This window comes from Camelus ferus, chromosome 1, assembly GCF_009834535.1.
Source record: "Camelus ferus isolate YT-003-E chromosome 1, BCGSAC_Cfer_1.0, whole genome shotgun sequence".
In the NCBI taxonomy this organism is placed as follows: Eukaryota; Metazoa; Chordata; class Mammalia; order Artiodactyla; family Camelidae; genus Camelus; species Camelus ferus.
The window spans coordinates 119,925,431-119,950,886 of record NC_045696.1 but is presented as its reverse complement, the minus strand read 5'-3'; the positions used below and the strand labels follow the sequence as shown (position 1 = coordinate 119,950,886).

The 25,456-nt window shown below is 44.8% G+C and overlaps 1 protein-coding gene across 3 annotated transcripts in view; it reads right to left on the bottom strand.

Moving 5' to 3' along the window:
* Nucleotides 1-3,687: 3,687 nt before the first annotated feature.
* METTL6 (methyltransferase like 6) overlaps nucleotides 3,688-25,456 on the bottom strand; it is a 22,243-nt gene continuing 474 nt past the window's right edge. The window contains exons 2-6 of one of the 3 annotated variants that reach the window (XM_032489236.1): nucleotides 24,620-25,029; nucleotides 23,758-23,892; nucleotides 18,897-19,067; nucleotides 17,375-17,516; nucleotides 3,688-5,003 (exon numbers count right to left, since the gene is read on the bottom strand). In XM_032489236.1, the coding sequence (XP_032345127.1) occupies nucleotides 4,981-5,003; nucleotides 17,375-17,516; nucleotides 18,897-19,067; nucleotides 23,758-23,892; nucleotides 24,620-24,844 (696 nt within the window). In that variant the 5' untranslated portion in view covers nucleotides 24,845-25,029 and the 3' untranslated portion in view covers nucleotides 3,688-4,980. Of the gene's footprint in view, nucleotides 5,004-12,776; nucleotides 15,649-17,374; nucleotides 17,517-18,896; nucleotides 19,068-23,757; nucleotides 23,893-24,619; nucleotides 25,030-25,456 lie in introns of those variants that run through there. The other 2 variants (XM_032489214.1, XM_032489226.1) reach the window with 2 other exon arrangements.

The window sequence follows — 25,456 nt, the reverse complement described above, 5'->3', positions numbered from 1 at the left end:
GCACACAGACCGGCCAGCAGTGCTGCAGCACAGCACCCCCAGGACAGCCCTCCAGAGGAGAGGAGGAACAGCTGGTGAGCAAACCCACCGGCCCCCTCACTCTGGTGGGACCACTTGGATGTGCATGCTCCACCCTCTCAGACGCTCCCCAGCAGGACTGGGGCCCGCTGCCCTCAGAGGCATCCTGCTCTCCCCCACCCACTTCCCCACGTCCCTGCTCTGCTCCCTGGGACCACTTCCCAAATACCACCCGCCACAAATCCTTCGCCTCAGGGTCCTCTTTTGAAGGAGCCCAACTAAGACATCTACCAAAAGTTTAGATAAGTGGAGAGTTTAAAAGGATTCTTTTACTACTTTTTTAGCAGAATTTTCTGGGTCATCTTTAGGAAGACCCAGAGAAAGAAGCCAAAACAATGAGAGTTGTACCAAAGAGGGGCTCTGTTCTCACCCGAGGTTATCACAGCTCCCAAATTCTGTTATAAGAATTTGGAACCGGGGGCGGACGCTGAGCTAAAGCTCCACACGCATGAACTGATTTCATCCTCACAATAACCCCATGAAGTAAGTACTATTACTGTCCTCGTTTACAGAGGAGGAAACTGGGAGGTTATATTAATCTGGCTGAAGTCACAGAGCTAGAAAAGGCGATGGCAGGAATCCAGCCCAGGCAGGCTGGTTCCAGATCCTCCGAGCACAGCCTCTGACACAGGGCTGAGTGCGAGGGTGCTGGTCAGTGCTTGCTTGACGTGGGAGTTACTGCACGTAGAGAAAGGAAGGAAGATGGTCTGTGTAGTACCTTCCAATGTTTGAGGGCTCTGACCACGAACCCCTTCGACAGTCTGTGAAGTCCATGGGGTCTTTCCCAAAACGACATTTTTAAGTGCATAAAAGAAAACACATAGGATTACAAAGGAAACCAATGATACTGAAACACAATGCTACCCAAAATTGTGACACAGCAATATACACGTTCTTTCCACAGCGAAGGGATGGGCTGGACTGCCCCTAAGGCTGGATGGTTTCAGGACAGAGCTCAACAGCTAGTTCCAGAAATCTTAACAATGAGACCTCTTCTCTCCAAGTCACCCTCCGCCTTCACTGACTTCCTAAAACACAAATTTGTATTTCTCCCCAGTTCTAAACCTCTCAGTGCCCACCCTCGTTGCCCCCAGAATAAAGTCTAGGATGCCTAGGATGACATTCCAAGGTTGCGTGATCTGAACTCAATCAGTAACTCACCTTCCTAACCCCTGGCCGGGGCCTCCCACATTCCTTTCCCTCCAGCCACAGGGAATTCCCACTTCTCGCACACACCAAGCACTTCTCGGGGTCTCCCTGCTCCCTCTGCCTGGAATGAGCGGGGCCTCATGCAGAATCCTTCCCTATCAGATGAAACTTCTTTGCAAAGTCTCCCCCATGGCCCCAGGTAAAATTCATCTCTCCTCCTCCGAGTGCCCAGAACTCTTCCCACGTGCCTCCACCGAAGCATAAGCATCACGCGATGTTATAATCACTGTGGGCATCTGGCCGGGCTTGCACACGGCCGGCATCTTATTCATCCTACACAGGGCCCAGGATGACAGTTCAGCTAATGTTGTTCAAACTGACTTGAGGCGGGGACGTGGGTAGCTGGTCTGACACGCGTTTGAGATAACTGCATGGACCGTCTCAGTATTTCCCACCAAAGATCAGGGATCACTGGGGGTCTGGGAAGGAAGCCTGAAGTGACCCACCCACATCAGGGCTTGTATCAGCTTCAAATTCCACGTGAAACTGGCTGTCCCTTCTGTAATATATTAATATTTGTTAACAAAGTAATGTCACTGGTTTTGCTCACATTTTTAAGTAAAGTGGACTTCCCTAAAGAATCTGTCCTCTTTCTCCTGTGGCTTCTTCTACCTCCTGCTCCCCCAATAATCCGGGGAGGCAGGTGCCCAGGCTGAGATCAGGGGCCTAGAGGGCCCCTCTGCCCGACCCCGGAGACGAGGGCACCGTTTGGCTGACTTTAACCAGAAGTCCCCGAAGAACCCTCCTCCCCTCGCCCCAGGCGCTGGCAGGACTGCCTCCCAGTCAACAGTTCAAGGGAGTCATTATTCCAAACCTATCCATTTTCTCATCTTCCTCTGAAGTCTTGCAGGCATGACTCATTCTGTGAGATGAAAAAGCTGGCGGGGTTTTTCCATGATGTCCCTGGTGTGTGTTACGATTGTTTTCATGAGTCTTTGGCTGTGGTGCAGACTTCATCACCCGACACGGACTTCCTTCTCGTCCTCACAGGGCGCCCTCTTCTCATCCACGACTGAGGAGGGCCTGAGCACATGCCCGAGGTCTTCCCTGGTATTTGAGTACCATCTCCTCCCTTAGGTTTTAACTCTGGTGGGGTGGAAGGAGTGTGGATTTGTGAGGCGAGCAGAGCTGGTGGCAGCCCTGGCTCTGCTACTGACTGGCTATAGACAGTGTGCAGAGTGTCACCTCTCCCAGCGCAAGATACTCATCAGTACAAGAGGGGACTGTCACGCCCATTTTCCAGGATGTTGAGAACTAAGCAAGGTTAGGTCTGTAGATGCACCTGAGACAGTATTTGGCACAGAGTCAATGAGAAATGTGAATGTGCATGTCCTTCCTTCTGCTAGAGAGAGTCTCTTGTCCCGTGATCTGAAGATCCAGTTGGTGTGGGTGCCTATAAAACAGCCAGTGGCAGTGAAACCTGCAGATGGTCCCCCTGGAGGGGGAGGATCTGTGCCTCGGTATCTGCAACTCCTACCCAGGTGGCATAGCCATGACCGAACAAGCATCTGCGGATGGACTGAATGAACGCACAAAGGAATGAGTGAATACATCCCTCCGGGATGAAGGGTTGGAGATGAGTAACCAAGCTGTGTCAAAGAAATCAAGTAATTTGTAATATGATGCTGATTTCCAAAAATCTGTCTGATCCATGCCCCCGTGACACTGCCTGATAGGCTGGTGGGGGAGGGAGAGGCATGCAGAGGTGCCGAGGTTTTGCTCCTGTGCAGGAGCAGGTGGGCTGCGTGGCCCCTCTGCTGGCGGGAGTTCACCACTGGGGCCATCAGGGGTTGGCAGGGACGGCCTAGGAGGAGCTGCCCTGTAATTACCACCGTTTCCGAGTAAATACATGTTGTTGTTTTATGTTCTGGCAAGTGACTGCTGTGTTTCTGGGTTGTGGCGACAGGTTCTGACTGTGGAGGTGTCTTTGAGGACCAGCCTCGGATGACTAAGCCGGCGGAGCACCCCCAAATGGTGAGTGCGGTCTCCGTCTCCGGCCTCAGCAGTGGCCGCCCAGCCAGTGTCCTGCTTCCATGGCTGCCCCACCCTGGTCCATCCTCCACCCCCTGGCCCTAGTGACCCTTCTGAACCACGAATCATATCTGATCGACCACCCTGCTTCCCACCGCCTGATCCTATTTCCAGGAGGACACAAGTCCCAGTGCTCAGCTCAGCGCTCAGCGCTCAGCCTGCAGCCCCCTGGCGCCCCAGCCCACGCCCCACACCTCCCCTCACAGGTTCCTCAGACACACAAGCCCGTCCCACCCCCCGGCCTTCACATGTGTGCTCCCTCTGTCTGGAAAGCCCCCACTTCCTTCACAAGGCTGCCCCCCTCCTCCTCACTCGGCTCTCAGACCCTCCCACCCCCACAATTCTCCCCCCTCCCTCTGCTCCTCCATACATTTACTTTCTCCATCTCCCCATGACTACCTAAAATCACCATATTTGTGTATTTTTTGGCTTATGTTTGTTCATTTTTAGTGCCCCTGATGAACTAGAGGGCCGAGGGGTTTGCATCCATCTGGTCACTGCGCTGTCCCCAGCACAGAGTGGCCGTAATAATCATTGGTCAGGTGCATAATCAATACCACCTGTTCCACTGGGCCCAAACAAGCTCATGTGGTGGACTCTCTGCCAATGCCTCACCACTGCTGCTGGCAGGTGGGGGCGGCACTGTTCCTGCAAGGCGCGGAGAGTAGTGTCTGGAGCAGGGCGCTCGCAGCTGGACACGTGCTCCCGGGAACAGTGCAGGAACAACTCTGCCCAGCACAGCTGTTCCAGAAGCTCCTTGGGAGTCCCTGAGAGCACCTGGTAACCTGAAGAGCTGGCAAACCTGGGAGCGGATGGCCCCGCCGCCCCAGAATCCCATCGCAAGGCCCAGAAGACGAGTTTGGGGACTGTCATCACAGCTGACGTGTACCCCAGTGCGGATTCTTGTGCTCATCAGCCCTCTGGGCTCAGTGACGGTGGTGGTGTTTGGGAATAGTTCTGGAGCAGTGAGACAGACTGTGGATATCTAGGTGAAATGGGAATGTACTAGAATGATACCAGGGGTTCACAGTTCCAGCTGGAGGGGCTGGCATGATTCAGCCAATGAAGCAAGGAAGTGTAGGCGAGAGGTGGTGAACCACGGGGCCAGGAGGGCCAGCCAAGAACGGTGTAGGGGCAGGAAATCCACCATTTCCCAGGACGTCAGGTGGCCCTGCCCTCTCGCTCCCACTCCTTCAGGGCTGCAAAAGGGCAGCCGTGTCTGCAGCAGGATATTCACGGATAAAGGAAGTCGGCCTGCTAAAAAACAGACGTGACGATGACATCTGCGTCACCCACCTCCGAAGGAGCACATCAAGCCAGGACCACAGGGGCAGAGTGGCGCCACATGTCTGGGCTGGTCCCACCTGGCAGCAAAGCAGGTGTCACAAGCCACAAGTGTTCAGGGACCAGCGTGTAGAAGGAAACGTGTGAGGCCAGCCGGGTGAGAGTGAACACAGAGGGCAGACACCTGTGCCAAGTGGAGATGGGGCACACCGGAGGCATCTTCCCCGAAATGCACTTGTGGTGCGATGTTCTTCACTGCCCTGTATTTCTCTTCTTCAGTGTATTGATGGGATGGCTTCACTGGCGGGTTTCCTGATTTTGAATCGACCTCTAGTGGTATGAAGCTGCGGTTCTTCTAGGCTTGTGAGAGCCAGTTGTTTAATTTTCAGGAATTTTCAGGCCTGTTGAGGTCATGTTGATAGCTTAAAATTAGCACCATTTTTCGCCAGAAGCAAAATTAGCTGAAAATTAACTATGCTTAAAATTAATCACGGTGGGAATATTTACACCATGGGAACTGACAGGTGCTACGAATCAGGCCCTTCGTCTTTCTGAGAGCGTAGCCAGCACACGCTGCTTGTGCTCTGAGATGCCCTGCACTTGGGCTTGGCCTTACTGTATTTTTATCACTGCTGGATTTTATTTTTAATCATAAATGAAATTTGGCTGTAGTTTTTTGCTTTTTTTTTCCTTTTGCTTTGGGGGTACATTCTTTATCAGCTTTATTTCTTAAAGCTTTCCATATTTTTCTATGGCCCAGTTTAAATCTCTGATTTTCAATCATTCGTGGAGCATTTTTAAATGCAGGTACCCAGGCCATGCACCTGCTTAATTAAATCAGAATCTCTGGTGGTGGGGCTCCAATGCCAGTATTTTTTAAAACTCCTCGGATAATTCGAATATTCAGCCAAGGTGGAGAACCACTGCCCTAGCCCAGTTCTTCTTAGTCATTAATATACATGCTGATCACCCCTTTATGTGGCTTAATGCTTATTAAAACACAGACTTGAGGGGAGGGTATGTATAGCTCAGTGGTAGAGTGCATGCTTAGCATACGCAAGGTCCTGGGTTCCATCCCCAGTACCTCCTCTAAAAATAAATAAGCAAACCTAATTACCTTCCCCCTAAAAACAAAAATTAAAAAAAAAATTTTTAAGATTAAAAAAATAATAATATGCAGACTTTAATTTAGTAGGTCTGGGTGGGGCCAACCAGCTGGCCCTGGACCACACTTTGAGTAGCAAGGACTTGAATAACACTGTCATCATCTGGGTTTTAAGGGTAGGATACAACTCATCACGCAGCCATTTCAGCCTAATGCCTCTACAACATCGAATCTTACTACTTTTCTAAATCTCTCCTGTAGTAGCTGATTTATTTACAATTTTCACTTCTCCCTATATCAATTTTGGTATTTTGCATTTTGTGAGAAATCTATTTTTTCTAGATTTTCAAATTTACTGCCATAGAGTGACTAAATTTAATGTTTTTTTCATTATTTTAAACTCTCCCGTATCTGTAATTATAGCAATTCAAATTCAGTAGCTTAAAAAAATACTAATCCAATCAACCAAACATCTGTGGGCTGGCTGATCCTCGGGCTTTCATTTGAGACCCTGCCGAAGACCCTCAATTACTCCAGTCATTCCTCCAGGCTTTGAATTTAACTCCAGAAGATTCTGTTAAGACATATTACTGAAGAGGTAATCTCAGAAACAGTTTAAGAGCTGAATTATGCTTAATAATGATGTAATTCAATCACTTTATATTCAAGATGGGGAGACTGAGGCCCAGAGAGGTATATGATTTACACCTCTGACTGGAACTCAACCAAGGCGAGAAGGTACATCGCCCACACATCCTTAGCATGGCTCCTACTATTAAAACTAATAAATGAATTCAATAAAGCTGCAGGATACAAAAATCAATGTACAGAAATCTGTTGCATTTCTATACAGTAATAATGAACTGTCAGAAAGATAAATTAAGAAAACAATCCCATTTACAATTAAGTCAAAAAGAATAAAATACCTAGGGATAAATTTAACCAAGGAGGTGAAAGACATGGACCTGGAAAACTATAAGCCATTGATAAAAGAAACTGAAGATGACACAAATAATGGAAAGATACACTGTACTCACGGATTGGAAGAATTAATATTGTTAAAATGACCATATACACCAAGGCAATCTACAGATTGAATGCAATCCCTATCAACAGATCATTGGCATTTTTCACAGAAGTGGAAATAATCCTAAAACTTGTATGGAACTATGAAAGATGAATAGCCAAAGCAATCTTAGGAAAGAAGAAGAAAGCTGAAGGTATCATGCTCTCTGATTTAAAACTATACTACAAAGCTATGATAATCAAAACTTTATGATACCAGCACAAAAACATATAGATGAATGAAACAGAATAGAGAGCCCAGAAATAAACACATACATATATGCTTAATTAGTTACAACAAAGGAGGCAAGAATATACAGTTGGGAAAAGATGGTCTCTTCAATAAACAGTGTTGGGAGAATTAGACAGCTACATGCCCCCCAAAAAAGGCAGAAAGAAACTGGACCACTGTCTTATGCTACATACAAAAATAAACTCAAAATGGATTAAAGATTTAAATGTAACACCTGAAACCATAAAAATCCTAGAAGAAAACATGTGCAGTACCCTCTTTGACATTGATTTTAGCAGTATTTTTTTGGATTTATCTCTTCAGGCAAGGGAAACAAAAACAAAGATAAACAAACAAGACCACATCAAACTAAAAAGCTTTTGTGCAACAAAGGAAACCACCAACAAAATGAAACAACAACCTACTGAATAGGAGAAGATATTTGTAAACAATATATCCAGTAAGGGGTAATATTCAAATTACATACAGAACTCCCACATCAAAAAACCCACATAATCCATTTAAAAAATGGGCAGAGTACCTACATAAATATTTTTCAAAAGAAGACATACAGATGGCCAACAGACAGATGAAAAGATGCTCAACATCACTAATCATCGGGAAATACAAATCAAAACTACAAGGAGATATCACCTCGCACCTGTCAGAATGATATTATCTATTATTCTGTTATCAAAAAGACAAGTATTGGCCAGGATATGGAGAAAAGGGAACCCTCACGCACTGTTGGTGGGAATGTAAACTGGTGCAGCCACTATGAAGCCAACATGGACGTTCTTCAAAAAATTCAAGATAGAACTATCATAAGATTCAGTAATTCCACTTCTGGGTATTTATCTAACAAAATGAAAACACTAATTCAAAAAGGTATGAACCCCTATGTTCACTGCAGAGCACTGCTTACAATAACCAAGATATGGAAGCAACCTAAGTGTCCATCAGTAGAGGAATGGATAAAGAAGATGTGGTATACATGGTTGACCCTTGAACAACATAGGTTTGAACTGCATGGGTCCACTTATACGTGGATCTTTTTCAATAAATATGTACTATAGTACAGCATGATGTGTTGCTGGTTGAATCCGTGGATTCAACTGTGGGTTGAACTGTGGATACAGAGGGCCAACTGTGAAGCGGATTTTCAACTACATGGAGCGTTAGTGCCCCTAACCCCTGGGTTGTTGTTCAAGGGTCAACTGTACATACAAAGGAATACTACTCAGCCATAAAAAGAATGAAATCTTGCCATTTGCAACAACATGGATGGACCTAGAGGGTGTTATGCCAAGTGAAATAAGTAGACAGAGAAAGACAAATATCATATGGTTTCAGTTATATGTGGAATCTAAAAAAACAAACAAACAAAACCCAGCAGACTCCAATACAGAGAACAAACTGGTGGTTGTCGGGGGGCAGGGTTTGGAGAAAATAGGTGACATCGATTAAGAGGTACACAGTTTCACTTATAAAATAGGTTATAGAGATGTAATGTATAGCACAGGAAATATAGCAAATAATACTGCAATAACTTTGTATGGTGGCAGGTGGGAACTAGACTTAACCGTGGTGATCAATTCATAATGCATATAAATGGTGAATCACTATGCTGTCCGCTTGAAACTAACAAAACATTGTATGTCGACTATACTTCAATACAAAAAAGGAATAATAGTACAACTTCTATGGAAAAACTGCACTGAGTTGCCTCAAAAAAACTGAAAATAGAACTACCATATGACCCAGCCATCCTACTTCTGATTATACAGGCAAAAGAATTGGAAGCAGGATCTCTCAGAAGTATCTGTACCCCCATATTCATAGCAGCACTATTCACAATAGCCAGAGGGCAGAAGCAACCCAAATATCTATTGATAGATGAACCAAGTGTGGTATATCCACAAAATGGTACTTTATTTCAGCCTTAAGGAGCAAGGTAATTCTGTCACCTGCTACAACACAGACGAAGCTTGAAGACCTTATGCTCAGTGAGATAAGCCAGTCACAAAAAGACAAAGAAGTGTATGATTCCAATGCTATGCAGTATCTAAAGTATTCAAATTCATAGAAATAGAAAGCAGAATGGGGGTGGCCAGAGGCTAAGAAAAGGGAAATGTTATTTGATGGGTAGAGTTTCAGTTTTGCAAGATAAAAATACTCTGGGCCTCTGTTTCACAACACAGTGAGTACAGTTAACACTGTTGAACTATACACTTAAAAATAGTTAAGATGGTAAATTTTATGTTTTTTTTTTTACCAGTTGTGTAAAAAAAAAATAGATAGTGTTCATCGGCTACATTCTATTTCATCATATGATGCACCTTGGTTGACTGAACTGTTCTTCTACAAGTCATTTAGACCAGGGGTCAGCAAACTTTTTCTTAAAGGACCAGAGAGCAATATTTTAGTCTCTGGTGTCATATTAGGAAAGGAGGCATAAACAGTGTGCACACAGGTGTGGCTGTGCTTCACAACTCCACTTACACAAATAGGAGAAGGGCTGAACTTGATCCATGGGCCATAGTTTGCTGAGCCCCAGTTTAGACTGTTTCTAATACTTGCTATGATTCTTTTTAAGTGCTGCTAATGAACATCTTTATGAAAAAGTCCTTACATATATGTTAGCTTCTCTCTTAGGAAAGAGCCCTACAAACAGAGTCAATGGGAAAAAGCCCAGCCATTTCCAAGGTCTGTGACACACACTCCGGGGTGTGGCTGGACGCAGCTTCTGAACAGCTACCTGACCCTGACTCGGCACACCTGGAACCAGCCTTCCTGTATTTGGAAGCACACACCACCATGTTCAGCTCCCCCGAGCTGCCTTCGTTCCTCCAGATTCTTCAGGCCCTTGACACTTGGCAATCAAGCCCATCTATTTCCTGCTGAAATTGTCCACCAGTATGTGTGTGTGACCTTTGCCTTCTTGACCCGATGGGCTAATTGGCCCGGACATGCAGACTAAGCACACGCTCTTATTTCAGCTCCTTCTGGAAACCCCACTAAGATGACAGCAAAAGGATTTTTTATTGCACAAAACCATCGAGAGATGATAAAACGTGGGGGGCTTGAACACAGATGGATGAATAGCAGCTGACTTGGGAGACGAGACACTGAATCTTTTCCATTTTTTTGTTTTATTTATTTACTTTTTGGAGGGAGAGATAATTAGGTTTATTTATTTATCTTAATGGCAATACCGGGGATTGAACCCAGGACCTCGTACATGCTAAGCATGTGCTCTACCACGAGCTATACCCTCCCTCGAGACACTGAATCTTAAGCCCCAAAATGCTAAGAAAGAGATGTCAGAAAGGGAGAGAACAGATTGTAAATGGTGACTTCAGGAAGTTTGACATTTTAATAGTACAAGTTCCAGAAAGAGAGAAAACACATACAGGGTGTGTGTGTGTTGGTAGTGGTGGGGAGTCATTAAGAAAGTAATTCAAGTGAATTTCCCCGAGGGACTGAAGGATATGCATCCCCAAGGTCAAAGCATCCATGAAGGGTCAGCCCAACAGATGAAAATCCCCCACCCAAGGCTCCTCTCCGGGCACAAGGACCATCCTAGGACACCCATTCTCTTGTTCCTGGGAGGTGTCCATCCTCCAGCTCCTGCTGGGTAAGATTAAGGGATCAACAGGTATTTCTAGCAGATTTGTCACTAAGATTTTAGTTCATTCAACTTATGCGGTTTTGAAAGGAGTTCTAAGGATGCTAGATTATTATATTCTCAATGTAAAAGCAATATACACTCACTACAGAAAACATGGAAATTTCAAAAAAGTATAAAGAAGAAAAGGCATCAGCTTTGATTGAACAACTCTGAACTCTGTAATCATTTTGTTTTGGTTCCTTCTTGTGTGGGCTTTTTTTTTTTTTTAAGTATTATCTACTCATCCTTTTATAATGTTTATTATTAAACAAATAAAACTAAAACCATTCTTTGGGGGAGGGTATAGCTCAGTGGTAGAGTGCATGCTTAGCATGCAAGAGGTCCTGGGTTCAATCCCCAGCACCTCCATTAATAAATAAATAAACCTAATTACCTCTTACCCTTCAAAATAAGTAAGTGAAAAACAAACAAACAAACACCTAACACGTTAAAAAAAAAAAAAAAACTTGCTGCGTGGTATCTGGTAGTGTGGAGATACAGCTGTTGATTTAACCCCTCCCCTATGGACTGACATTTAGGGTATTTCCAATTTTCCACTATCCTAAACAATGTAACACTGAAAATCTTTGTACACCCCTTTCATTGCATGTGGGCCATTCGTTCCCTAAGGCAGATTCTGAGAAATAAAAAAATAAATAAAAATAAAAATTAAAAAAAAACTAAAACCATTCTTATATATAGCTTCATATTCTCGCTTACTTATATTGCATTATATAAGGAGCATTTTCTTATCACTAAAATTTTCAAAACTGTTTTAATGATTGCACAACATTCTCATTTATAGTATAATTTCTATAACTAACTTCTACTTTTAGACATTTGAGCTGCTGCTTTTCACTGTTCTAAATAGCCCTGTGATGGAATCCTTCACATAAACATCTCTGATTATTTCCTTAAATTGATTTCCAAACATGGGATTACTGGATCAAAGGTTATGTTTAGATTTAATGGAATTTGCTACACAATGCCTGCTTGTGTTCTAGACCCGCGCTGTCCAATATAGTTGCCACTAACCCCACGTAGTTAGTTACATTGAAATTTAAATGCAATTTAAGAATCACTTTCAGGGAGAGGTTAGAGCTCAGGGGTAGAGGGCATGCTTAGCATGCACGAGGTCTTGGTTGAGTTCAATCCCCAGTACCTCCATTTAAAAAAAAATTTTTAAATAAATACAATAAATAAAAATATAATTACCTCCCCATACCCCCTGTCAAGAAAAACCCCACCTACATTAAAAATCACTTTCTCTGCTGCATTGGCCACTAACTTTGTCCTCAACAGCCACATGTGGCTTGTGGCTACCACATTGGACAGTGCAGACCAAGGACACGTCTACCATTTCAGAGGACTCTGGTGGACAGTGCTGTTTTAGAGAAGCCACACTTTCTGCACCTCCATAATCAGTCTGTTTCTTTACCAGCAATGGAAGTATTGTTCAAGCTTCATCCATTTGATAGGGAAAAAAGAGTCTCAGTTTAATTTTTGGTTATTTCTAATTAGTTAACCGTTTTATTTCTAATTAGTTAACCGTTTTGTCAGCAGCCGTACTCCTCTGGGAATTGCCTCGTTTTGCTGGGCTCCATGTTCTCCTAGACATGCTGGGAAGATGCCCCGAAGGAGCTGGCTGTCACGTTCTCGTCTCCATGGCCGCGCCCCAGCCTAGAGCAGGTGACGCTCCACTGTGAAAATGTGGAAATATCCTCTCCGAATGATGACAGCTGTCACACTTGGGGTTCCCGTGGCCTGCCTTCCTGTTTCTTTCCTCTGGTGCCGAGTGTTTGTGTTGGTTTCCCACCATCTCACTTTGGCTCAGTGACGATACGGCCGGGACCACCTCTCGGGGTGTGCCCGCACTCCCACCCTGTCCTCCCGCCAGAGTCACCCCACAGGGCCCTCTGCCCGGCTGGTACCCACTGAACACCATTTGGTGAAATGTTACACTCCTGAGAAGGGCAGGAAGGAAAAGTGAAAAAACAGCTAATTTTACTTCTGATGGAACGTTTGGTTCCAGTAGTGGCGCCTCTGTAAGTTTCTGTTAAATATTTGCCCCCACAGCAAACACGGTCCTGGAAAACACTCTGTTGGTAGACACGATTTATTTCCCAGCTTCCCTCTCATGACTGACGACAGTGAAACAGGGGAGCAAAGGCTGTCACAAACGTCTGAACGATGTGCCAGGCAAACAAGGGTCCACGCTGCAGTCCCTTCGCTTGCTTTCTTCTCTGGCGGCAGGAAAAGCAAGTCCACAGAACGGTTCAAGGGTGAGGAGGAGGGAGGCCCTGCAGACCCCGTCAGAGCCTAAAAATGCTGCCTTCCATAGGCAGTGCAGACTGAACGCTGGATAAAAGCACCCTGGCCTTCTTACCCCCCCAGTGAGGCCAGCAATGACCCTATGAGGTAAAGCTGACCCAGAAAACACATTTGTAGGCATTTTTCTTCAAAGACAACAAGAATGGACACATTTTAACCTCAAACAAGATGGGGTGGGGGCAGCCGATGGGAAGCGCTGGCACCTAGCGCCACCTTGTGGTGGTGCATCCAAATCCCGGGCCCTTTCAAAGGCCCCCATGTTAAATACGACGGAAGAGAAGTTTGGGTTAAAAATCACAGGAGAGGTTGTTTTCTTGAGGAATACCATCGAACAGAAGGAGCTAGCACCTGACGGTAACCGTGCAGTAAGCAGAGCGCTCGGTGAACGGCGGCAGCGGCCTGTGCTGTGGTGGCAGGACCTTGGTCTTGGAAACGTGAAGCCCGGGGCTCAAGAAAGTTGGCTACACGTCTGGGGCGAGTCCTGGACTTGAGCCCAGATGTTCATATTCCAAACAGCGTAACATAATTAGCGGTGTTGGATGGAGTATATATCAAAAACTCGGCAGGAACCCGTGGTACCACAGAGCATGGTGCACGGTCTACGCCATGTGGCATCCTGTGCGCTAGACTGCGTGTCAGCATATACACCACGCTACAGAGCACGGCGGTACTTCCGCTGCTTTCTGCAGTACTGGAAACCGGTACTCACTACCTTTCCGGGGCTGTTTTCTGTCTGGGAAGACAAGGCTATATTGGTGGACTCTGTACTCTACGATGTAGCAAATCCTGTCAGAGTTTTGCGACTAAATCAGCCGTGGCCTTGCTTTCCCGGACTCCCGGGGCCCCCAACCCAGAGAAGACCCTCTCCTCTGTCTTCATCTGGGCACAGTTATGGCGACACCACCCTGCTCCCCACTGTCTACTTTAAATGTCCAGTTTTTAATCCAGCTCAGCCACTAGGAGCCAAGTGACACTGGGCAGACCTGGTGGAGCACAGTGAAAGGACCTCTGTGGAGGCTGCTGAGCGGCCTTCTGGGCTGAAGCTGGCTGTGGGTTCACGGGGGAGGTGCTGAGAGCAAAGAGCCCGGGGCGGGATGTGGGGCCTGGGGCTGGTCGTGGCTCTCCCCTAACCAACTGCTCTGGGGCTGGGCTTGCCCCTCACTCAGTGAGGAGGCCTGTGAGCCCACACCCCCCACCCCGCCCCCACCCCAGGGCCACCTTCTGTACAGGTTGGTTTCAACAGACAACTCTGTTCTATTCCTTATCAGATTTGTTCTCACCTGGGACAGCCATCTTCCAGCCTTAAAAAGAAGGGGGAAGAATAAGTAAAGCAACAGACCAACGGGAGACAGGGGGTTCCTCTTGCTTCCCCGGACCTTGAGACACCCCCTCAAGAAGTCAGGGACAGACGGCAGGAGGACACCCAGCGAGCGTGCTGAGCCCACCACCTGTCCCTCTCCCTTCCAGGAGCCGGGGACGTAAGGCCATGACTGCTCCCCAGCCCCTCCGCGTGGGGACCATCCCCCTTCTGACGCGGTGGGTTTCAGCGCCCTAGCTGGCCGCATGTGCAGTCCAGACAACTCTGAAGACAGACGTTCTCATAAACAGCTTTTGCAAGAAGGGAAACATAAAGGCTTACAGGATTAACTTTTGTCAGCAGAGCAAAGGAACTCTGATTTTATATTCTATAGAAAAAGTCTTTATATGGGAATGCCTGGGGAACAGGTCAGTGGACCAATTTCAGGATTTCTCGTGGTCCACTGCAACACTAGCCATGTGGTCACTACCTCCGAGCCACTGCCTCCTCATTTCCCAGTGGGGGTTGGGACAGTCCGTCCACTGTCTTCCTGGAAACACTGCATCGGGAGGATGGGGACAGGTGATGGCCTTCCCCTCTCTCCATCGGGGCAGGGTGGCCACAAACTGGCCCAATTACAGAGACTCTCAAGAATGAGGTAGGGAGCTACAGGGCATTCTTGAGAGACCACAAGTGGCACCTGAGGAATACTGGTCTTGAAGGGCACATGAATGAGCGGAAGCAGAGAAAAATGGGCAAATATGAGACAATGGGAAGAGAAGTAAAGAGAACAATCCTTCAGGCTAACAATACACATGGATGTGCTATTTTCGTCTGTTTGGCCCCATTTTCTGCAGGGCTGTCTGACGTGCTGCCGGGAGGCCCACTCACAGAGTAACAAATGCTGAGGATCTAAGTGCCAGGGCCCTACGCTGTCCTCTGTGGAATCTCACACAAACCAGCTAAAATATGTTATGCCATAAAACTACCTTTTAGGCCTTGCAATTTTATTTACATTGCTATAATGCACACACATTTGCTTTTTAATATAAAAATTATATATCCTCATTTTAAAAAGTTAAGATATAAAAATACACAAAATACATAGAGTGACTTTAAACTTTCCTCTCCAAGGGGAGGCACAGATGCCGACCTCGGGAGAGGTCAGGACTCCCGGCCCAGGCCCGGGTCCCCAGGAACTGGGCTCTTGGGAGCCTTGCGGAACTTGCTCTGAAGGAAAACCCTGGGCACACGCAGGCCTTCTTTTTTATTCACCGTCTCACGAAACACGTACTCATTCACCTCTGCTTCGTAGCCCGTGTCCAGAAAGAGCTGCGCCAGGAAGTCTAGAAGACAGGCAGATGGACGGCGCTTGCAGGCTGGACACCACCACACCACGGAGCGGCGGTGAGGGGGTGGGGGCCCAGAGCCTCGTCCTTAACAGAAGGAGAACCTCAGTGCTGAAAGCTAAAGCAGCTTCTGTTTTGGAAAGCTAACACACTCCTACTTCTCACTGGCTTACACCCAAACAGAAACCCCCAACTAAACAGGAACCAAAAAAAGTTTGAGGAAGACCTGGAGAAGCGCACCTTGCCCTGCAAGGATTCCCCAAGTATGAAAGTCTGAGTGAGAAACATGACTCTAAACTGGCTGGACTCGTACCAAGTGTGCGTGTGTTCAATCTGTCTACATCGAGAGCCTCATCCGTCTTAACACGAAGGAGGAGAAGCTGTGACCAGAGTGGGGAGAAAAATCACCCGATGGTGACACACCCTAAGGAAAAGCCAGTCCAAATAACACATCCCTACAAGTTAAATGAAACAACCAGACCGGCAACGCAGCGGGAACAAAGACTTGTGAAGGCATTGCTCCGAAGAATGTGTTCCGAAGCCCTCTGTAGGCATTACTGCCTCCTCTCAATTACTTACAGTTGGTTTAATCAGATTTCATGAATCTGAAACTTTAAAACAAATTTTTAATTTTCACCTGACATTTTTACTGTTTCGTAGTTTTATTGGTAATCACTTGTTTTTAGCTTTATTTTTAGAATCTAAGAGAATAGTTCATTTCAAGAAATACAAATGTTGTAAAAAAAACCAACCAAACAAAAAAAAACAGAGCTTAAGAAGGCAATTATCATATGGTCCAGATCACAGGCGCCCCCCTGAGGTACTGTGAGTTTGGTCCAGACCACTGCAACAAGGGCAGACACGACAATAAAGCAGTCACGTGGATGTTCTGGTCCTCAGTGTGGGTGAAAGTCGTGCTTATACTATACTGTAGTTTATTAAGTGTGCAATAACACTATGTCTAAACAGACAATGTACATACCTGAATTAAAAAATACTTTATTGCGAACCATCACGAGCCTAAAACAAGTCAAAATCTTTTCGCAAAAGTAACATCAAAGATCACTCATCACAGGTAACCATAGCAAATACAATAATAATGAAATAGTTTGAAATATTGTGAGAATTACCAAAATGTGACAGAGATATGAAATGAACAAATGCTGTTGGAAAAATGGTGCCAACAGACCTGCTCGGCACAGGGTTGCCACAAACCTCCAACTGGAGAAAAACACAATTATCTGCAAAGTGTAATAAAATGATGTCTGCCTGTATTAAACAGGCTTAAAATTATTGTTCAAAATACCTAAAATAAAATAATGTTCGGTGTTTGGACGGTTTTCCGATCAAAAATGATCCTTTAAAGACCCCTCTATATCAAGTTTGTGTAGTTAAAAAGAGTCAATCATTTTTACAGAAAAAGATTTCTTGCCTTTGTGCCTAACCTCATGGCACTGTACGGCCCTACCTGCTTTACTGAAGAGCCTGGTTTGCCCTCTGCCCCTCAGCATAGCTCCTGGCAGGTGGTCCACATGGCGTGTCCAAGCCTATCCACGAACTCAGCTCAGTCACTAGACGCTGTCACCAGAGGAGGCTTGTGAGCTGACAGCTGGCGCTGGGTAAGTGGCCTGTGTGTGGAGTAGAGCTGCTCCCACCCCACCCGGTGCCACAGTGATAATACAATCAAGTAAACAGGAATAAAGACAGATCCCCTCAGGCTTACCATCAGTGAAGAAATACGATCTGGTTCCATCCTGTCTAACATAGAAGTTTTCTGCAAGTTTGCTGCCGGCTTTAAACCTAAGCATGGCATGATCATAGAGCCCATAGTCGCGAAACAAGACGCTTTTGCCTGGCTTTAACACCTACGAAACACAACGGACTGCACATAACTCTGGGGGCCCAGTCAAACAAGGCCTGCTGTAAAATAAAATCTGATTAGTCTAGGGACTAAGATAACATGCATTTGTGACGGTCAGGAAAGGGGCCGGACCAACATACCCGTAATACAAAGGGCAAAGGGCTGCTACTCAAAGGCACGGTAAGACTCAGCACGTCCCCCACTGCGAGGGCGTGACTGCGCACTGAACAAACTGCTGTTTAATCAGGCGTGGGAGGGTCGACTGTGGAAGTCTGGGTTAACATATAAAAGAATCTTCCCTCATATTACTTACCAATTGCTTTTAAGTTCTCGTTCTACTTTTAGAGAAACGAAAACTCTATTGTATGTGTGGCCCACGTAGGAAAGACAAACGGCCCCATACTCAGAGCAAAAGACTTGACTCTGCCCTAAAAGAACAGTTAAGTGGGCACCAACATTTTTAAAGTTATAGTAAACTGTTTACAGTGCGAACATGCTATTCTTTTAAAATCATTTCTTGATTTGGTTGATCTTAAAACAATAAACACTGTTACCAACTATATATCAGAGAGCACTATTACAGTGGACAAAAAACCTCATGTGGGATCTCACCTGCCTCTCATGATAACTCCATGAGAGGCATCCCCCTTTAACAGACAAGAAAGCTGAGGCCCAGGAAGGATGATGAGGGGCCTGCCCTGGGTCACGTGACTTAGGAGTGACACTTTACTTCCTGAGTGTGGTGGCAGCCTCCCGGCGGCCCCAGCAGTTTGGGTTCTCCCCCTCCTAATAACAATGACGGCAGGAACAATGGCTGACTTTCATGGAGGGACTGGGGGCTGAACCCAGGACCCGGTGCCTGCTAAGCACACACTCCACCCATGAGCTACGCCCTCCCCACAATGGCTGACTTTGAAAGAGCACTTACCACATTCCAGGCATGGTGCTAAGTACTTAGTACAGATCTCATATAATCTCCTCCAAATCCTAAGATCTAGGCACTATTATCTGAACGTTCTACAGGTAATGAAACGGAGGCTTGGGGAGGTAAAGGAACTCGCCTATGTCGGGAAGCCACATTTTGACTCTAGGGCTCTGCCTCCAGCTGTGAGCTCTTGTCCACGGGACCTCAGCCTCTCACTTTATGGCAGGACTCCAAGAGCCCAGGAAGCTGCAAAACCGTCCCTGCTCTGAGACTGGCCAAGCTCTGAAGGGCAGCGGTGGCCATCAGGCAAATCAGATTCAGGGTGGATGTTTTGTGTAGAACCTCTTTCCATATACTGACACACAGCCCACCTCAGTGGGGAGACTCTGAGCCTCAGAAGGGGGGGAGGGGGAAAGATCAGGATGTCTGACTCTCCAGCCCAGGCTCCCCATCACCGACCTTGTAAATGTTCTGTAAGACTAGGTGCATCTTATCAGGGTGAACCGCAGAGAGCACAAATATCAACATGACAACGTCCACGGACTCTGGGGGCACGTGCTCCAGAAGGTCATCTCTAGTTAGATCACACTGGAATACCTTGCATCTGTCTGTGTCGTATAAAGGATTTTGCTAGAGGGGAAAAAACAGAGTAATTTCAATGCAACATCCGTGTTGATACATTGAGGGGAAAAAAGGCATCAAAAAGAGATGCTATTCCCACTTGTGCTGCTACACAGTAACTGACGGTTACTGGGTACAACTGAGCAGTGAACCATGTGCACGATGAAGCGTGTAACATTCAACGGTGCCACAAGGGCAAGACTTCATTTTCACAAATCACTTCCAACTGAGTACACGGTCTATCATAAACTCAAAACCAAGCGTTTTAGAAGCATGTATTTCCAGAGGGATGATAATCCAAAACCTGCCTCTGCTTCCTTATCCCTCCTTTGAATCACCCACTACAATCCTAAATCCCATGAGAAGTCCTTCCAACTCCCTTCACTGAGATGCTCCCACAGTTCTTCTGGGTAGATTTTCCCTTGACGCAGCAAGCTAAATAAACCTAACTCTTTTTTTTTAGTAAAAGTGTGTAAATTTTGGTTGGTGGATTTCAACACATGTATAAGAGCATTATGAAGAAAAACATTAAACTTTTCTTTAATGTAAATGAAGACCTTAATAAATATACATAAAAAGTTATGAGATGGGAAGGTTCAATATGGAATCAATTCTACCTATGACTCCACTTCCGTTATATTTTATTTTTTAACTATAGTCAGTTATAACATGTCAGTTTCTGGTGTACAGCATAATATACCTCCACTTCTAAATCCAATGCAACCTCTACTGAATCCCAACAGATTTCTAGGAACTTTGACAAGGTGAATTTTATTCATCTGAAAGTGAAAATCTTTAGGAATAGCCAAGTCAATTTTTAAATGAAGAATGGAGGAGGAGGTACACTACTGAACATCAAGACATATCACAAAATGTAGCACTAAAACAGCATGGTTTGAGGGTGGGGACAGATTGATCACTGAGACAAAACAGTCCCCACACAGACCCATGGGTATAGAGGAATGAGTAGTGTACATGACAGAAGACAGACGACAAAAATGACATTAGATTTTTTATAAAGGTGGATAATAAAGGTGATGTCAGGAATGGAAACTGAATTTCTTATCCATTCACTGTTGAGACAACTAGCTCCACCTGCTGGAGTCAGAGGACAAGTGGCGCCCAGAGGGATGGAAGGACCTCCAGTTCTAGCACAGAGATGCGGAGGGCTGGAAGGATGTGGCCCCCATCCTTACAGAAAGGAAGCTGGACAAACAGCAACGTTTATGTGAACCCACAAAAGAACAGAGGTCAAAGAACAACCAGCTGTCCCCAAATCTGGAGAGGGACAGGGGCCTTCGGGAGATGGAGGAAAGCATTTGCTTACCTGAGGCAGAAACTTCCAGACTGGAGAGAGAAAACTAAAAAGTTGACAAACAGCTGGACACTGAGCGAGGCTGCTGTGAAGTGCCCAGGGCTGAAGCCATCAGGATGTTCCCACCCTTCGGAGGTGTTACCGCCAGAACATCACCAGGCTCTCGCAGAGAGAATGGTGCTCTTTCTGATGCTGGACTTTCTCATCTCCTTTAAGGGAGAAAAGGCCTGATCTGCAGGGAAAAAGTCATCAGAGGCCTGCAGCCTTAGGGCACTGGTGGAATACCACTCCCCTGGGAGAGGGAACCACTCTGCTCAGACCTGGGCTCACTCTGTGGAGGGAACGGCCTCAAGGCCAGAGGATGATACAGGTGGATATGGCCCACAGCTGGAGGAGGGACGGGAGAGAGAAGCTCTATTCCAGGAGAAGTAGAAACACTTGTGAGGGCCATACCCCTATGACACAGGCCCACGATGCAGTTCAAAAACTAAGACTCAGATCATGAGAGAATGATCCCTTTACCCACACCCTACCGACTGGCCTCCAGTGATAACAGGTGGTTACTGGGAAAGCTGCAAGAGACAGATCTTCTATGGGGACCTGCACAAAGGGAAGACCCAGAGCCAAGAGGAGAGACAAAAACCAGTCACCAGAGGAGTCTGAAGTCTCTGGTGCCCGTGGCAACAACAAACCTCACAGGTAACTACAGCAATGACAGTCTTCAAATACAGCCCAACTCCTGTCTAGATTATTACAGATCCTTATTACCTCGGTATCCACGGCCCTATATAACATACCCAGCTCTCAACAAAAAGGCGCAAAGCATAAAAAAGCAGGAAAAACATGGCCTGAAGAGACAAAGCAAGTATGAGAACCAGATTCAAGTAAGACACAGATATTGGAACTAAAGATTTAGACATTTTAAATAACTATGATTAATGTATTTGGACATTTTAAATAGCTATGATTAATGTATTAAAGGCTCCAATGAAAAAAGCAGACAATATGCAAGATCAGATAGGTAATTTCACAGAGAAATTGAAATTACCAAAAAAAAAAAAAATCAACTGGAAATGCTAAAAACCAATAGTAACAGAAACAAAGAATGCTTTTGACAGCTCATCAACAGGAATGCCTCCTGTCCAAAAAGGAATCAGTGAACTTGACAGGACAACAGAAATTACACAAATTGAAAATACAAAAGGAAAAAAAGTTAAAAACAAAAAAACGAACAAAGACACATCCAAGAGCTGTGGGACAATAGCAAATGGTACAACATACGTGTAATTGGAATCCCAGAAGCAGAGGAGAAAACGAGCTGAAGAAATACTTAAAGAAATAACGGCCAGACTTTTTCCAGATTAATTAAAAACCTTAATATGAAAACAAATATATGTATGTGTATGTACGACTGATATAATGTGCTGTACACTAGAAATTGATGCAACATTGTAACCTACTATATACTTCAATTAAAAGACGTTTTTACGCCACAGGAAAACCTTAATACCAAAATTGTAAAAAAAAAAAATCTACGTGATTACAGAACTCCTAAGCGAGACAGAAAATCTTAGCACCTCAAAAGGAAGAGATTAATACATTCGACATGATCACTTAAATCCTGTCGTAAAACAATACCATAAAACAAGCTGAATAAACTGGAAGAAATGTTTGCAACGAATGTAACAGAATATCCAGAATATATCCTAAAAATAAGAAATAAAATCACAAATGGGCAAAGGTGTGAACAGACAATTCACTCCCAGTGCCATGTGAGTGGGGTTCTTGTCTGTTTACTACTTAATCCCAGTGCTTAGAACTGTGACCAGCACATACTAGGTTCTTGACAAATATATGTGGAATAAAGGAACTCACCAACAGGAAGAAAAACTAATGGCTTATTTACATATTACAAAGTCCCTCACTGGTTGTAAGGAATAAACAATTTAAAATATGGAGGCACTATTATTTGTCCATAAGGTTGGAAGATATAAAGAAAACTGATAGCAAATACTGAGGGCAGAGAGGAAAAAATATCTTTATGCTATTGGTGAAATTATAAATTGGTATAATTTTCTGGTTGGAAAGCATGGCATTAAAATTTAAATATGTATGCTTTCTCCAAGGAATTTTACTTCTTCCATTATTCACCACAGAGATGTATAAACATGTGTTTTGAGGTATGTGTATTATGCTGATTAAAGTAACCTTACTTGTAAGAGCAAAAAATTAGAAACAACTTAAATAATTATAAACAAGGCAATTGTTAAAGTATGGTATATCCAGGCTATGGAATACTGTAACAGGTAAATAAAATGCAGTTAAATCTATTATGTCCTAGGATGAAAACCTCAACAAAATATAATGTAGAGTGAAGAAAGCAAGTTATAGTACAATATGCTAGCACTATTTAAAAAGCCTAATGGATGCTAAAACTGTGGAAGGTTGACGGAAAACTAGATACTTGCATGTTGCCAAAGTATCTCCCACACTTGTTAACGGCAAAAAGAAAATACCTGTACAACAGGGGACTTAGGTAGTTACCACCTTCACCCGGTGAGCAAAACTAGCATCACTTACAGTGAGATTCCATTACTGCCTCCCAACAGGATGCAGTGTGAAAGGTCTGATGTCACCTATTAAAGTGTTTTTGACAAATACATTTTCCTGATTTAACTCTAATTTCTAGTTTAGAAGAAACACAGGGGCTAAAGGAACAAGCTAAACAATGATAAAAAGAACCAGCCACACCAAAGTGAAATGTGAGACCTTATTACAGTAGACGGCTTGCTCTCCAAAAACTTCATGTCGGTGGGGAAAAGGTTGAGGCGGGGGGGCAGGCACGTTTTAGGCTCAGGAGATTGAAGGCACATAATGAAGTGTAAGATGTAGTCCTTCATTAAATACAGCTATAAAAGACACCTGAGACTACGGGGGGCCCTCTGAACCTCGACTGGGAGTTACTGATATAGGGACTTACAGTTATTTTTGTCAGATAAGATGAATATATTGTGGTCATGTAGAAAAAGTCCTCATTTTTTTGAAGATGTATGCAGACATATTTAGCAGTGAAGTGTCTCAATGTTTGTTACTTACTTTAAAACAGTTCAGCAAAAAAAAAGTCTATAAAGCAAATGTGGTAAAAATGCTGGCAATCATTGAATGTGGATATAAGTATGTTGTTACAGTATTTCTTCCTACTTTTCTGGATAATGCTGTCTCTGTAAGTATTATATATGCGTGTAAACAGGAAACAACATTCGCACTGATCATAGCTGGTTAGCTTCAGGGAGAGGACTGGAATTGGGCAAATGGGTATAGAAGGCAGATGAAGCAAGTCTAAGAAAACAGAAACATAACACAATACATAGACGGTGCACCAACCTTGACATATTCAACTGCTCGTGGAGAAAAATCACAGGCATAGGCAAAGATATTCCGATCCTCTTCTAAAAGCGGGAATAAACAGTTTCCAACCCCACAGCCAGCTTCAAGCATAATCAATTTTTGATCTTCATACTGAGGAAAGAGACACCAAAGTTACAGTACACTACATCTGCGTAATGAAAGAAAAAACAAACCAGAAGGTCCAGAACGTGAGACAAGGTCTCTGCGCCTATGAAGCAGACAATGAACAAGTAAACAGATAACCAGAAGCTAATACTGACACGTCATTTGTTGTCCAACACTGGCAGTCTGGTATGGAGAAGATACAGCATACTGGTTAACAGAACAGGCTCTGTCTGGGGTTAAATCCCTTGCACTCAAATCCAGACTTCTCCCCTCGCCCATGTTCTGTCATTGGACAAATCACTTAAACAGCTTAGTGCCTCCATTCACCAGCGAGTGAGGATAACACTAATGCCAAACTTGACGGTGTTATTATAAGGCTTAAATTACAGAACACAGGAAAAGTTCTAGAAAAGGGGCGTGGCATAGTGCTCATCACCACCCTCATTATTATGAATCGGTCACTGAAATCATCCAGTATGAATTTAATATTTACAACGTTCAGATTAGCTTTAAAGAAACAGAAAATGCCCACTAAAGTTCCCTCTCCTGTGTATTATACAACCCAGGAACTGCTAAAACTAGTTGAGACCAAACAGTGTATTTCTAAGGTACAAAACATTTTGACAGGCTTCATAAATTCTCTCCCTTACACTCCCCCGGGGATGCAATACAACAGCCCTCTTTTATCCACTTAAAAGAAGAACAGCTCAAATGAGGTGTGATATAAGTTTACCTCTCTACATGACCTGAGCTCCTCAAACTCTCTGGTGGTCCAGTGTCTGTCTTTGAAGAAATTAGTGCTATTTCTTTTGTAAAAAAGGTCCCAGTTCCTCTGAGCCTCTTTTTCCAGCTTTTGCTGCTTAAAATCAGACACTAAAACTTGGTCCCGCTTCAGTTTCTCCTCTTCCTCAGAGCTGAGACTCCTTGCCTGCAGCCCTTTCCTTTGCAAAGATGACATCTCCTAAGTTGATGGTGTATATTTAACACTGCTGACGATTCTCCATTCCTGAATCATCCGAGGAACTCAAGGTGATGCTGCAGACACAGGCTGGGTTTTCTCAGATGTGGTCCCTTGGGTGGGATTCAAGCCTCAGGCAGAATCGGGTGCTTCGCGGAAAAAGAATGAGATTCTGGTTGGAGGCTCTACGACAGTTTTTAAGATGCTGGGTTAGTGATTCGGGAACAGTGCTCTCACCAAATAGTTCAATTTACTTAACTTTTACTAGATACCTACTCTACACGAAACCCTGCACCGCTGTGGCAAATAGGTCACAAAGCCCAAGACACAGTCCCTGCCTTCAGAGGGCTGACACTCGGCAGCCGGGGCTCTCCCGCACAGAACTCTAATTCAAACCCTAATACGTCAACTATTATAGGAAACCAGTTTAGAAAAAGGGCCCTCCCAAGAAGTAACTGAGAAACCTTGGGGAGTTTTCAGTGCCCGTGAAAGAGGTGACCTAAAAACAACCACAACAGCTGCCCGACCCAGAGGCGAGTGGTCAATCAACAGACCAACGCAGGGTCATCGTTTCCCAAGGATCGGAGACTCAGTGGTTTTCGGGGGGAAATG